The sequence below is a fragment of the Humulus lupulus genome, chromosome 8 (genome assembly GCF_963169125.1).
Source record: "Humulus lupulus chromosome 8, drHumLupu1.1, whole genome shotgun sequence".
Lineage (NCBI taxonomy): Eukaryota > Viridiplantae > Streptophyta > Magnoliopsida > Rosales > Cannabaceae > Humulus > Humulus lupulus.
Genome location: NC_084800.1, coordinates 32,001,331 through 32,016,228, shown reverse-complemented (window position 1 = coordinate 32,016,228; position 14,898 = coordinate 32,001,331). Strand labels below are relative to the sequence as shown.

The 14,898-nt window shown below is 36.0% G+C and overlaps 1 protein-coding gene and 2 non-coding genes across 3 annotated transcripts; 2 read left to right on the top strand and 1 right to left on the bottom strand.

Annotated features, from left to right (window-relative positions):
• Window positions 1-10,993: 10,993 nt before the first annotated feature.
• On the top strand, window positions 10,994-11,082 carry LOC133799190 (small nucleolar RNA snoR114). The gene has a single exon (XR_009876384.1). It is a non-coding gene; the product is annotated as a small nucleolar RNA snoR114 (small nucleolar RNA).
• A 92-nt stretch (window positions 11,083-11,174) lies between these two features.
• Window positions 11,175-11,245, top strand: TRNAG-GCC (transfer RNA glycine (anticodon GCC)). The gene has a single exon. It is a non-coding gene; the product is annotated as a tRNA-Gly (tRNA).
• Window positions 11,246-11,421: 176 nt separating this feature from the next.
• Window positions 11,422-14,490, bottom strand: LOC133796660 (E3 ubiquitin-protein ligase At4g11680-like). Its single transcript, XM_062234273.1, has 5 exons — window positions 13,303-14,490; window positions 12,740-12,859; window positions 12,512-12,644; window positions 11,901-12,065; window positions 11,422-11,710 (listed from the first exon to the last, which is right to left on the bottom strand). The coding sequence occupies exons 1-5, from the start codon at window positions 13,818-13,820 to the stop codon at window positions 11,549-11,551; spliced, it is 1,098 nt and encodes a 365-aa protein (XP_062090257.1). The 5' UTR covers window positions 13,821-14,490; the 3' UTR covers window positions 11,422-11,548.
• Between the last annotated feature and the right edge of the window lie 408 nt (window positions 14,491-14,898).

The following is a 14,898-nucleotide window of genomic DNA, read 5'->3' as shown; positions in this document are numbered from 1 at the left end:
GCATAATCACTAGCGTCACACATAAGCTCAAAAGGCAACTCCCAATTCGGTGGCTGGATAATAAGAGCTGTAGTCAAAGATTCTTTCAATCTGTTAAAGGCCAGTAGACACTTCTCATCAAACTCGAACTTAACATCTTTTTGGAGGAGCTTGCACAGTGGTGTAGAGAGTTTAGAGAAGTCCTTTATAAATCTTCGATAGAAACCCGCATGACCAAGAAACGACCGTATTTCCTTGACACTAGATGGAGGTGGTAAAGACCGAATGAGATCAACTTTGGCCTTGTCCACTTCAATTCCTTTTTCCAAGATAACATGTCCCAAAACAATCCCCTGCTGTACCATAAAATGTCATTTCTCCCAATTCAAAACTAGATTGGTCTCAATGCAGCGTTTGAGAACCAAAGTAAGATTATGCAGGCATTTATCAAATGAATCGCCATATACACTGAAATCATCCATGAACACCTCAATAATGCTCTCAATGTAATCTGAAAAGATACTAACCATACATCTCTGAAATGTAGCAGGAGCGTTGCATAAACCGAATGGCATTCTCCGAAAAGCAAATGTGCCAAAGGGACATGTGAAGGTCGTCTTCTCCTGGTCTTCTGGGGCTATGACAATCTGATTATACCCCGAATAACCATCTAAGAAACAGTAATAGGAGTGGCCAGCCAATCTCTCGAGCATCTGATCAATGAATGGTAGGGGGAAGTGATCCTTCCAAGTTGTCGAATTTAGCTTGCGATAATCAATACACACCCGCCACCCTGTTTGAACTCGAGTTGGAACCAGCTCATTCTCATTATTCTTCACCACAGTAATGCCAGACTTCTTGGGTACCACTTGAACTGGACTCACCCAATTACTGTCAGAGATTGGGTAAATCACACCCACACTAAGGAGCTTCAGAATCTCCTTCTTCACAACTTCCATCATTGGTGGGTTTAATCTTCGTTGGGCTTCTCTGGTTGGCTTTGACCCCTCCTCCAATAAGATACAATGCATACACATAGTGGGACTGATTCCTTTTATGTCAGCAATAGTCCACCCAATAGCAGTTTTATACTCCCTAAGCACCCTGAGTAGTCGTTCTTCTTGGACTTGATCAAGAGATGTTGTGATAATTACAGGCAGCGTCTCATTCTCTCCCAAGTAAACATATTTAAGATGCTCAGGTAGGGGTTTCAATTCCAAAATTGGTGGTCTGACAATAGATGGTTGCATCTTCTCAGTAGACAAAGGTAGTTCCAGGTAGGAAACCTGATTGTGAAATTTCTCAATAAAACTGTCCAAGGCAGCCACCACATCTTCAATCTCCTCAGGAAACCAGTTTGCTTCAAGGTGAATATCCTCCCTTAAAGCCACATCCAACTTGTCATCCCCATGTAGATCAAGAACCTGCTGAGATAGGGAATCAATTACATCAATAGAACAAATAGACTGCACATCACTCGGGTACCTCATAGCTTCAAAGATGTTGAACCGAATCAACTCCCCATCAAACTCCATTGTCAAAGTACCCTCATGAACATCAATCTTTGTACGGGCTGTCTTCAAAAACGGTCTCCCCAACAGAACAGGTGTAGAGCATGGAACAGATTCATCCTCCATATCAAGAATATAAAAGTCAGCAGGAAAAACCAACTCATTTACCTTAACCAGGACATCCTCCACAACACCCTGAGGATAGGCATTGGATCGATCCGCCAACTGAATAATCACCCCCGTTTCTTCAAGTGGACCAAGATTCAAGGAAGCATAAATAGAGAATGGCATGACATTAATTGAGGCACCCAAATCCAGCATACACCGTTCAATCCTCTTATTCCCAATAGTGCACGGTATGGTAAAAGTACCAAGATCCTTACATTTTGGGGGAAGCTTTTTCTGAATCACCGCCGACACATTCTCCCCCACACTTACTTTTTCATCACCCTTCAATTTCCGCTTATTTGTACACAACTCCTTTAAAAACTTTGCATACCGTGATACTTGCTTGATTGCATCAAGAAAAGGAATGTTCACCTCAACCTTTCTGAATGTTTCTAGAATTTCCTTTTCACTTTCCTCTTTCTTGGATTTTCGCAATCTACTAGGGAATGGTGGAGGGGTGATATGTGAGGTCACGGTGGGTTTAGGTAAAGATGCTGTGATAGGTGGGTCATTGTCATTTGTGGGTGGTGGTGGTGTGTTTGGTACAGGAGGTGGTGATGGTACTTTAGGTGGGTCATAAGAGGTGCCACTTCTCAAGGTTACTGCACTAGCATTCTCTCTAGGGTTCTTTTCAGCCTGAGAAGGGAGTTTTCCAGTGTTCTGCGTCTCACCCCTGCTCAAGGATGTTGCAATCTGCCCCATGGTGTTCTCTAAATTCTTCAATGAAGCCTAGGTCTGCTGCTGGAACTGTATAGTATTACTTGCAAGAGCCTTGATCAAATCTTCAATAGAGGACTCTTGACTCTGAGTAGGAGCAGGTGGTGGTGGTCAAGGAGCATAATTCTGTGGAGGTCTCGGTTGATAGGTAAACCCTGGTGGCATATTGGGCCCTGGTTGCGCAGCTTGTTGATTACCATAACGAAGGTTAGGATGATCACGCCACCCTTCATTATAAGTGTTTGAATATGGGTTGTACCTCGGTCTAGGTTGACCTGGAAATCCTCCAACGACATTGGCTTCTTCAGTTGACACTTCAAAAAGGGTAGGACAAGCATCAGTTGAATGCCCTACTAACTGACAAATTCCACATGGCCGCACATGTTGGCCTAGAGCTAGTTGTTGTACCACGGCAGTTAATTGAGCCAATTGTTGACCCAGCTGATTAGCATTAGAGATGTTCACTTCATTAGCTGATCTAGGCGGTGGAACAGGATCTTGACGAATGCCAAACTGTTGTGAGTTAGCAGCCATATTAGAAATCAAGCTCCTGGCTGCAGCAGGAGTCTTATCAACTAGTGCACCCCCACTGGCTGCATCAATCATACTCCTGTCCAACGGCAGTAATCCCTCATAGAAATATTGAATCAATAGTTGCTCACTGATCTGATGGTGAGGAAAACTAGCACACAACCGCTTAAATCACTCCCAGTAATCATAGAGTGATTCTCCCACAGCCTTCCTGATGCCACAAATTTCTTTCCTTATACTCCCCACTTTAGACGCTGGAAAATACCGCTCCAAAAACAAGGTCTTCATAGTGTTCCAGGTCTCCACAGTACCAGGGGGGAGATAATACAGCCACTCCTTTGCTGAATCCTTTAGAGAGAAAGGAAAAGCTCGGAGTTTTATTTGTTCTTCTGTCACTGAGGCTGGCTTCATACTGGAGCATACAATATGGAATTCCTTGAGATGATTATTCGGATCCTCACCAGGCAGCCCATGGAACGATGGTAATAAATGAATGAGGCCCGACTTGAGTTCAAAGTTCACATCAAGGGGTGCATATTGAATGCATAGCGGTTGTTGATCAATATCTGGCGCAGCCAACTCTTTCAACGTCCTATTTTGTGCCATATCTCTGTAAGATGTAATAGAATCGTCTGAATCTGAGTCGTGACAATAAGGGCACTTTCACAGGATCCACTTGATGAGCAAGACGTTGAAATAGTGGATTATCAGTAATAGTCCGCGAAGTCCGAGAAGAAGATGAAGTAGCAAGATACTGTTTGATTGCCTCCAACCTGTTCTGAGTGTCTTCACCAGACATATAACTCTGAGATGCCAAGAGAAATTAATTTAGTAAGCTTAAACCAATATGGATAATAAAAAGAATTAAATAGTTCCTCGGCAACGGCGCCAAAAATTTGATGTGTGTCGTATGGCGTACCAAATTTAATAAAGATTTTGATTACACTATCACCAATTAATTTAGTACAATGGCAAATAGAGGTCGAACCCAAGGGAACTATATTCAATTTATTATTCACAAAGTTAAATTGGAAAGGGGGGTTTTTGAAAAGTAAAAGTAAAAGCAAGAATTAAGAAAACAATTGATAGCAAGAAGAGATTAACAACGATTTTAAAGACGGTTAAGAATTATTCTCCACCTCAGACAATCATGCATGATCATCAATAATAAATATTATTCCGATTCCAATTAAACTATTAACCCCGCAGATAACGCTTAAGCAGTCAATTATCCCAATCTCCCTATCACAATCAATTACGGCTTAGCGCTCAATAATCAATTCTTTTTACCAAACAACAAACCTATTAAGCATACAATTCATTCAATTTAGTAAAAGCATTAACAACAGTGGAGATAGGTTAATCTAGGCAACAAATCAATGAAGCATTTAATTCATTTAACCTAGGTTCTATTCTTCATCACAATCAACAACGCTTTTGACCACATCATCAATTGCAATTTATCACAAACACTTAGAATCCTAAACTATTAGGTGAATAGAAATTCTAAGATGACAGTAAAATAATGCAAGCCCTAATTAGTTGTACACCCTAACAAGGAATCACAATATTTCATACAATAGGCATAGAAGAATAGAAGCAATTTAACATTATGGAAATCAAGAACAATATTCACATCTCAAATCAAACATTCATGTCTGGGTTTTGAATAACCCTTAACCTAAAAGAAACTTAGCCAACCATCATGATGAAAAACATAACCAAAATCAAAGAATAGAAGAGTTTAGAGAAGAAGAAAACTATTGAAAAAGTTGAATGCGATCGTCCTTCTTCTCCTGCGCTCTCTCTATGTTTCTCTCTCTAAAATCGTGTATCTAAAACTTTTTTCATGAATATGACCTAATCCCCCTTTTATTTCCCCTCCAAAAATTAAGAAAAATCGAATATAAATTTGAATTCAAACGCGTGCCGCAGCAGCCATATTTCCTTGCTGCGGCACGAGGCTTCAGATATGCGATATAGGCTTTGCGTGCCGCGGTATGCAACTTTCCTTGCCGCGACACGAGACTCTCTGTTTCTCTTGTAGCGGCAGGGACTTTTCCCTGTAGCGGCAAGGACCTCTCTGACTTGCCTCGTAGCGGCAGGGACTTTTCCCTGTAGCGGCAAGCTCTCAGATCTCTCGTACTTTTGTTCTTTTCTCGATTTTTCTTCTCTTTAACACTTTACTCCAATGGTTAGAATCCTACAAAATCATCATTCAACCAAAAATCATCAAAAATATACAATTATCCTTAAAAATAATGATTTAGATTAAATGAAACAAATTAACAAAACGATTCTAACTATCCCCAAACACACTACTTATGAACACAAAATCTGATAAGTAGAAAGGTAAACTTTATACAAAAATATACTTATCAACGTGCATCACAGATATATTACCATTATATCACATAAATCACATATATTACATTTATGCCCTCAACGGGCTAACATTACCAATTCGCCCCCAACAGCCAAATGGGGCCCACATGCGTATTTATTTCACCTAAACATGCATTCTTTCAACATATTCATTAAATTCACATAGATTAACACAGTATAACAATTATTGCCCTCCAGACACACTAATCAAGGCTCCAAGCCTTATTAGCAAATTTGGGTCGCTACAGTGATATTTGTCATGGGCATGCTGGATTAGTACTTGAGTAGTCATCCTTATGGTATCAAGGATGTCTTTGCAATCGACAAATCAACATTATGACGCTCAATAGTTGATTTTAGTGATATCGATTGGACAGACTGCATGTATGTCAAAATCCTTTATAATGGTAGGATGAGCTATTTTGTGATTAAGTGTCTAATCAAATAAACACCTACAATTTCCTCTCTCATACATGCAGGTATAATGGTAAGAGGAGTTATTTTGTAATTAGGTGTTAGGTGAACACTTACAGCATCCTCATTCATAGATGTAGAGTGAGTGACGTGTTATGAGGACATGGTTTATACAGTACAGCTGTGATATTTCATTTCAGTGTCAAGAGTAGTTGACTTTATTGTGAATTTACAGAACTTATGTGATAAATGTCTCAGTCATATCTTTCTCTCGTAACTTGCGGAGTCTTGTTACTCCATTAATAATGATGACGTTCCATTTGTAGTGAGAAAGTTGTGGAGTCCTTTATTTGCATCATGACACGCACCTATAGATAACATGTCAATAACTACACTGACAAGGCTGACGTATCCGTGTGTACCGAGAACATACTTCTTATGTGGATTGTTAGATGCCAGAAATGTATTTAATCAGTGGGAGTTACCGTTTTCATATATGATAGACATGTTAAGGATTGCTATTTATTGTTGAATATATGCATATTGTGGATCACTCTTTGGCATTATGAGTGCACAGTCGTTTAGTAATGATATAATGATGTGAGCCAATGACTTAGACTAGATATCATGTTTGAGTGGATCCATAATGGTAGTTATCGCCATGCTTTGTAAATCTCCAATGTCTCATTATGTATCATATTTGTATCCTATCGATACGATATGATGCATAATTGGTTTTATAACTATTTGTGTTTCTTGAGATTCTAGTGTATAGACACTATTGTTCAATGAGCACTTGTTGGTGTAATTATGCAGTCCAAGTGGGAGAATGTTAGAATATTTTATATGGACTGACATAATTATACATTGCTCATGTAGTTCATGATTAGCATGTAAGGATAAGTATTTAATCTGTATTGCATACTATTACCATCGGGTCATAATGGGATGGACATAATGTACTGACACGCTTGGGGCCCATGGACACGCTCTCAATGTCTTTAGGCCAGCCCATTGGGCCAAGACAACTAATCCTCTCATTGGGTATCTAGGCCCAATAAGCCCATTATGGTTTTGTAAAAAGGGTTACACCCTTGTATTAAGTAGTTATGGACAATGGGTGTTTAGGGGAAAAGTGAGAGAGAGAGAGAGTAGTGTTCATCTACACCCCAAGCAACCCTTTGATTTTTTATGTGTAGGTGGGTGAATTGTGATGAGCAAAATTATGGAGAATGATGGTTCATAGACTTGATCACAAAGGTATGTAAAGCTTCATTTTCATATTGTGTTTGATGCCTTAAATAAGATGATTTCATTGTGTAATATTGAGCATGAATATGTTTGATCAATTATTGATTATTGTTTGATGCTCAATTAATTTCAACAGGCACAACACTTAAAAAATGTCACATGCAGTCTAGGTAGTATGTCTTTAGAAAAGATCTAGGTAAGAAGTCGGTAGAGTTGAATAGTTTATTATAGAACACACATTTTCATAAATGTGTGATTCATGTCGCTCAGCAACATAGTTATGTTGCGGAGTCCCTAGGGCAGTTGCTTTAGAAAATCTCCAAGTTCAATTAAATGATCTTGGTTCTGGTTATCTAAATATCCTCTACCCCTATCAGATCGCAAGATCATTAATATTTTACATAATTTAGTTTTAAAGTCATAGCAATGAATTCTTTGAACTTCTTAACAAATTAATTCTCAGAATTTCTATGCTTTAGGTACTTACATGGGTTTAAGAGTTTTATATAACAAATTGTGCAATTTTTCAAAATTTGATTTCTTGTACAGATTTTATGAGTTTTATAACAAAAATTATACACAATATTCATTTAGCATCACACATATATAAAACTTAAAAATGCAAGCAATTATGCTACCCTCCAATTAACCTATTATATATAAAAATTTGCTTCGCTTGGGTAATATTAGTAGGCTGTGCTTCTTGGGGTTGTAACTTGTAACAAACAAAGCCCATCACCCTTGGGTTTATTATAAATATTTTGAAAGGTAGCCATTAGGGATAAAAAAATAGTGAAATTAATTATGCCATGCATTAACTTGGTGTACCCAGTAAGAAGTAAATTAAGAATTCTATACAATATATAATGCTTTCCACTTATTTTTCACCGAGGTAGCCTTTAGAGGATCCGATTAACTCTATACAAATTATCCAATGATTGAAATAAGCACATTTGTCAAGTAGATTTTGTTATATTACTTTATAATATAATGTTTTAGATTAAATAAATGTGACAAAGAGTGTCACATGTTGTCACATACAAATGAGAGTTACAACATTTTGTATAGTGTATAATACAAATGTGTAACATATTTGAGAGATATAATTTCAGTAACAAATTTGTAACTCCCAAATATTACTCATTATTATGTAAATTTGTTGTTACACAATTTTGATTTGAATTTCTCAATGTCATTAGTGAAATGGTTGTTGTAGATTTGGGTTTAACCTCAATGATATGTTTGGGGGTTACAAAATCAATTGGGAGTGATTTGGAATCGTTTGGAAAAAATAGCACAAAGTTATCTTATTTTTATTTTCTACTATTGCTTTTTCATCTTACTCTTTTTTTCTATTTACTTGTATTTCTTGTTTAGAGTTGTAATCTTTTATTGATTTTGCTACAAACACTATTACTTTATTTGTAACTTTTGTTTAGAGTTGTATTCTTCTCACTACTACAAAAAAGGGCAATTGTATCAGTCAAACGCGTCAGTCAACGCAGTTGACTGACGCTATTGACCAAAAATTAGCATTTGTGACAGTTAGGCACTGCCACAAATGATGGGACAATTGCGTCATAACATACATTGACGCTGTTGAATGGGGTCGTTTGCGTCAGTGCCGCATTGACGCAACCGGGCCGTTAACAGCGTTAGTGGGGCACTGACGGTAACGGCCTGTTTGCGTCAGTGGGGCACTGACGCAAATGCCTAAGTGAAACGCGTGTTTCACTATGGAGCGTTTGCGTCAGTGCCCCACTGACGCAAACAGGCCGTTACCGTCAGTGGGGCACTGACGCAAACAGCCTCAATAACCTAAATAAACCCTCATCGTCCCGTGTACAGACCCATTTACCTAATGTTCAGAAACGAAAATGCTTGAAAAACCAGAGAAACCAGCGGCGCCTCCTTCCACATTTGCTCACCTAGGTATGTTTTTATCAATTTTTTTTTCAATTTTAATGTAAAAATAATGATTTATATATGTTTATGTAACTTATATATAGTTTTTTTTTAATTTTTTGTATAGACTTTGTATTTTTAAAGATTGTAGTTTGAAAACCCATAAACTTTCTTGGTTTTTTGTGGTTTTCTACATCAAGAACTCACATTACTCAATTAACACAAGTAAGTGCAATTTTATTACTTTTTGTGATTTAAATTTAATTTTTGTGATTTTTTTTTATAAATTGACATAATTTCGGATTTTTTAATTTTTGGATAGTTTTATATTTATGATTATGTAATTGTTTTAGGTTTAAACTTTGCATTTTAATATTTGATTTTTTTTAGAATTTTTTTATTATAATTTATTTTATTTTTATTAACTTTTTTTAATTTAATTTAATTTCGAATTTACTTATATAAATGAGTGTATATACATATATTAACAGATATATTTTGTATAACTTTCATTTTATTAATTGTTTAGTTGGATTATTATTGGAAATTTTTTGTTTATATTTTGTTAACTTTTTTAATTTTGGGTTTAATTGGTTAAATATGTATATATTAAAATTGTTTGTTTTTTTAAGTTAAATTTTATTATTGATTTAGTTAGGATATTTATAGTCAATTTTTCTTTATGTGATTTGTTAACTTTTTTTTTTTAAAAAAAACTTTATTTCGTGTTTAAGTATATAAATGAGTACGTATAACAAATTATTTATTTTCTTTAAGCACTTTATTGTTTATTTAGTTACAATATAGCTTTAATATATTTTTCTTTATATTTTGTTAACTTTTTTATTATGTTTTTGTTTATTGTTATATTTGAGTAGGTATTTTGTTGACAACTTTGTTGGTGAGATCAAGCTTTAGAGGATTTTATATTAGAGGTAATATTTTAAACCATAATGTATAATTAAAATATTGAACTTAATAGAATGTACGAATTATAAAATAGTGGAGATAGGATCTGGATTGTGTGCTGCGGTGATATAAGGTTGTAATTGTGCATGTTTGATTGATTACTTGATTTTTTGGATTTATGTGATGAATATATGTTTATTTAAATTTTGGGAAATATGATAGAAATAAGAGAAATGCTGCCCAATTTTTTGTAAGATTTAGTAATTTGAGCAAGTTGGTGAGGAAATTTTAGTTTAAGTAGGTTTAATACTTAGAAATTTAGAACACACAAGAGTACATATATTAACTTTGATGTCTGAATTACTTTTATAGTTTTGATCACAAATGTTAAGTCTAGATAAATGTTTTAAAAAAATTATACTGTTGTTTTTCTGTTCATACTGCTGTTTTTCTGTTTCTGGTGCTGATTTTTTTTTTATCAAAATAGGCCAGGGAAATTGGCATAAACATTTGCAATTTTCCTAATTAATACTTTATGTGGCAGTGCCCCACTGACGCAAACTAGAGTGTCATTTGCGTCAGTGGGGCACTGCCACAAACTGGCATTTGTGGCAGTGCCCCACTGACACCAATGCTAAGTGTTTGCGTCAGTGGGGCACTGCCACAAATGCCAGTTTGTGACAGTGCTCCACTGACGCAAATGACACTCTGGTTTGCGTTATGGGCAATTGCGTCACATATCAAACTGACGCAAAAAATCAATTGTGGCAGTTATAAACTGACGCAAATGACATTTTTTGTTGTAGTGTCTATTCTCCTATTCTACTTCTTCTCTTATTTTATTTGTAATTTTCAATCATAAAGTTGTAACATTATTTAATCAATCCTTGTATATGTGTACATTTTGCTTAGAGTTGTAAAGAGTTTTTAACAAATCTACTGAGGCAACATACTTTTTCCTAATAGATTTCTTGTACTATTTTTTCTTAAGATAAAGACTAGTCATGGCAATACTTTTACTTTATGTAAATAACGATAATTGTTCATTTAAAATTTGTTACAAAACATACACTACTTGTTCATCAACTTGATACAAAAAATAATAAGAAATATAAGATATAAAAGTGCATATAAGTTCCAACAACCACTACAACTATCACTACTGGTACCGGTACGGTGGTAATTGGCCGCTATGTAGACAAGGGATCTATTCCCGCTGTCTTTAGATATGAGGATTTCTGCGCTAATGTGAAGGAGGGGTCCATCACTGTCATCTGAATTATACGATGAATGTATATGCGTTTCTGAGCTTTTCTATTTTTATTATTACGGAAAATCAATATTGGAGACACGTGTGTATATAAAATTATACATATAACTATTGAAGGAGGCGTCAATCAACAGGCACCAGTGGTCTAGTGGTAGAATAGTACCCTGCCACGGTACAGACCCGGGTTCGATTCCCGGCTGGTGCATTAGCTGTGGAGCTATGAGGAGCACCTGCGCCCCTTTGGAGGAGGGGTCCTCATCATGAGTTGCACTTTTTAATTTTTCATACCGTTTTATGACTTGATTTATTTTTTTTTATATCTATTCAAAGAGGGATAAATTACATTGAAATGAAACAGTCCTTCTCTATTTGGATCTAATATATGTTAAGTGAAATGATATTTACCTAAATAAGAAAAAGAAAAAAAACTTGGAAACAAATTGTTTCTTATCATAGTACATAAAGGGAAAAAAAGGCTCTATTAGTCAGAAACCAAGTACATAACTTGCTATACATCATTGTTGGGGTTCAAAATGTTGAACTTGCAGAGAGGGCATATAGCATTTATGTGTAACCATTTGTCTATGCAACTGCAATGGAAATGGTGACGGCATGGAAGCTCCCTCACTTCCGCTTCATTGTCATACGGCGAGAGGCAGATACAGCATTCCTGCAGATACGTATTCACTCAGATTATGAGTTCAATTTTCTCATACATTTATTGAACTTCATTGCCTGTAAAATCAATATAGTTTTGAACAACACTACTACTTGATTGGTTTAACGGGTTTCGTACTTTGACTAATAGAATATGTGTCTGTTTCCAATAGAAGTGATAGTAAAATAGTATGAAAACTTACTGCATCCTCCTGAGAAAGTCGACGTTCAGTGGGTGAATTCGTGTTGCATTCGACCATTACTCCTTGAATAGATTCTTTGTTCTCGCCATTAACTTTCTCTGAATCACTCATTACGCGGAATATGAATTTAGGCAAATTATCAATTTCTTCCTCTGTTGCTCCTTCCTGTTTCACAGAAGGTTATAATCTGGTTAACCATAATAACACATTATACCAAAGGAAGATGGTTTTCTCACACTTGCACAAAATACATAATTATGTAACACAGAACACTCTAAAGTTAGTATCATTAACCAATGAACCAGAAAAAGTACAGCATAGAAGCTCATTCTTATGAATTTCTACTATGTTAGCGTGTGAAAATTGATTATACCTTATAAATATTAAATAACAGGTCACATAAAGGTCATCCGAGTTTATCAAAATTTCTGCACGAGACACAAATATAACACAAAATGTTCTATTTTTATGAAATTCCATATAATAGTAATGCAGAGATGTCAACTAAACCTACTTATCTACGGTCAAATTCAGCTCTAGATTACAGGCTTTAAAAAGAGTATACAATTAGTTTTTCCACAAAGATGAGAACATTATGTAGCACCATTTACCTGATCCGACACAACATATAAAATTGCAATTATGCAGGGCAGAAAGCAGCAAACGGCAATACCCACGAGACACGCGATGGCAACACATAGAATGACAAAGACCATATCAAAAGCTAGAAATGTAATACAAAGCCTGCAAAACAGAGCTGGGCGTAAGTAATAATACAAGACAGTTAGACAGGCAATGACACTCTTAGAGAAGATGGATTCAAAGGAATAAGAAGAAACCAATAAAGTTGAGGTGAATCACGAGTCAAACTTTCACCACCAGCAGTCACCCAGTAGAATCCAACAGCCCACCATGCAAAGGAAAACATTGTATTTGCAGACTCCAGATGCTTTGGAATGCTGTCAAGTAAACAATGATGCATGATCAAGTTAGTTATCAATCTCAAATAAAGCACAACAATATTTCAGAACGAAATTTCCAGCTATACTCAACTCGGTTCCTCATTTTATATTAACCATGAAAGGTTTTTCCATTTTAAGAAAACCGAAAAACGGACATTCATTTCTGAGCCCAAAATATATATAATTGCTTTTTTTAGGGTAAAAAATAAATATAATCCAACAACGTTAAATGCTCGCCGAAAGCATATGCCATTAGCACGTTAGAAAAAACAAACCTATTGTCTATAATTCTATAGCAATAAATTTTCACTGTTTCTTCAACGCCACTAACGAATTAAAAGTTTATGGTTGTGACTTGCTACACATACACGTTCATACGTAAGACTACTTGAACACACATTCAAATACAAAACCCAGTTCTTAAAATATGAACACTCTACCTGGAATCATCATCGGCCTCACTCTGTTCAGTTGCATATTCTACATCGCTCCCAGAACTCGAACTCCAATTGCCACCACTTTCCCAAGCCCAACTGCTCTCGAACGCCTCCGCCTCCGCCACGGGCCGCCGCTGCCACATGTGCTCCGCAAAGACGCAAGCAATGTGAAAAAGACACTGAACTATGTAACCGACCACCCATAGTCTCAACGGCACGGAAGGATTTTCGTGGCTCAGCCCCAGCACAGCAATACCACTAACCACAAACGCGAAGTTCCACAAAACATCAAGCAATATTATGGCTTTCGAGTGAACCCACCCGCTTTGCCTCTGTTCGAGCTCCTCCGCCGCGTTCTCTCGAACCTGAACCGACGACTCTCGGAGCATCATTCGGCGCCCGCTCGCGCGCCGAAGAATCCGAGCTGCTCGACGCAGTGAAAACGGCGTCCGGCGCACGACTCGTCGACTCCGGATGAGGTTGTGGCCTATGGAGCTTCCGAGTAACGGCGCAGGGTCCATGACTTCGGCCGGAGTATTAAATACTGTTAAGGTGGCTATTCAAATCTCCAAGTAGCTTTTGTGAAATTGTTATGAGAAAAATTCATAAGAATTTTGGTTTTAAAGAGTGAGATCAAATATTAAAGAAAGACTGTTCTTTTCTCTTAACTTGATCGTACACAAATTTGAACATTTAAAAAAATTTGAAGTTGAAAACGGGTCATTTTGGGTATAGATGAAAATTTGAAACGTCAGAATGGAGCTAAATTCGGTTTTTTTTTTTTTTTTTTGGAAGGAAATGGCGATTGTTATTTTGTTCTTTTGCTTTTGTTTTTGCAGATTTGAATTCACGGAAACGGAAACTAATGGGGGCAAGCGGATGCTTAGTTCCATTGGCTACGCGTTTCAAAAGTGGGAATAGTAATTATATTATTAACATGATAAAATTCATATTGGATTTGCTTATTTGGTAAGTATTCATTTGATGATTGAGATTTTTTTTATTTATTTTTTAGATCACATGAGATCTTGATCATTGGGGTCATTCATTGTGTCTATTTCGATACTTAGCAAAGTCAATTTGAAATTCATGAAATAATAGTGGTCGCAATATGGTAATAATCTGATAATATGAGAACTTGCACTTACGAAAAATCAAACACTAGTTATTTTACAAAAAAGAAATTGTGCTTAATTTTTTTTTGTTAAATTATTTCTCTAACACGATTAAAATATTTTCTATATTAAGTAATACACTAAAAAGTGATAATAAAATCTTAATATTTATTGATAAAAATATCTAGTACTACAATTTTAGAAATAATCTCATTAATAAAAATTAGAGTAATTGGCGTCAAAATACTCTATGGTTTGCATTTTCTTATACTTAATGTAACGCCCTACTAATCTAGGACTGTTACACTTTGTGTTAAAATAGTGCTTAACCTATTAATCGAGTCATTTGGACTTAAACGTGTAATTAAAGTTAAGTAATGCTTTAGGTATTAATTTTTTTTATCAAAGACGTAATATTTTTCATTAAAAAGTTTGAGTTTATACATGGGATCCCAAAGAGAGTTTATAAGCTAAATACAACTAC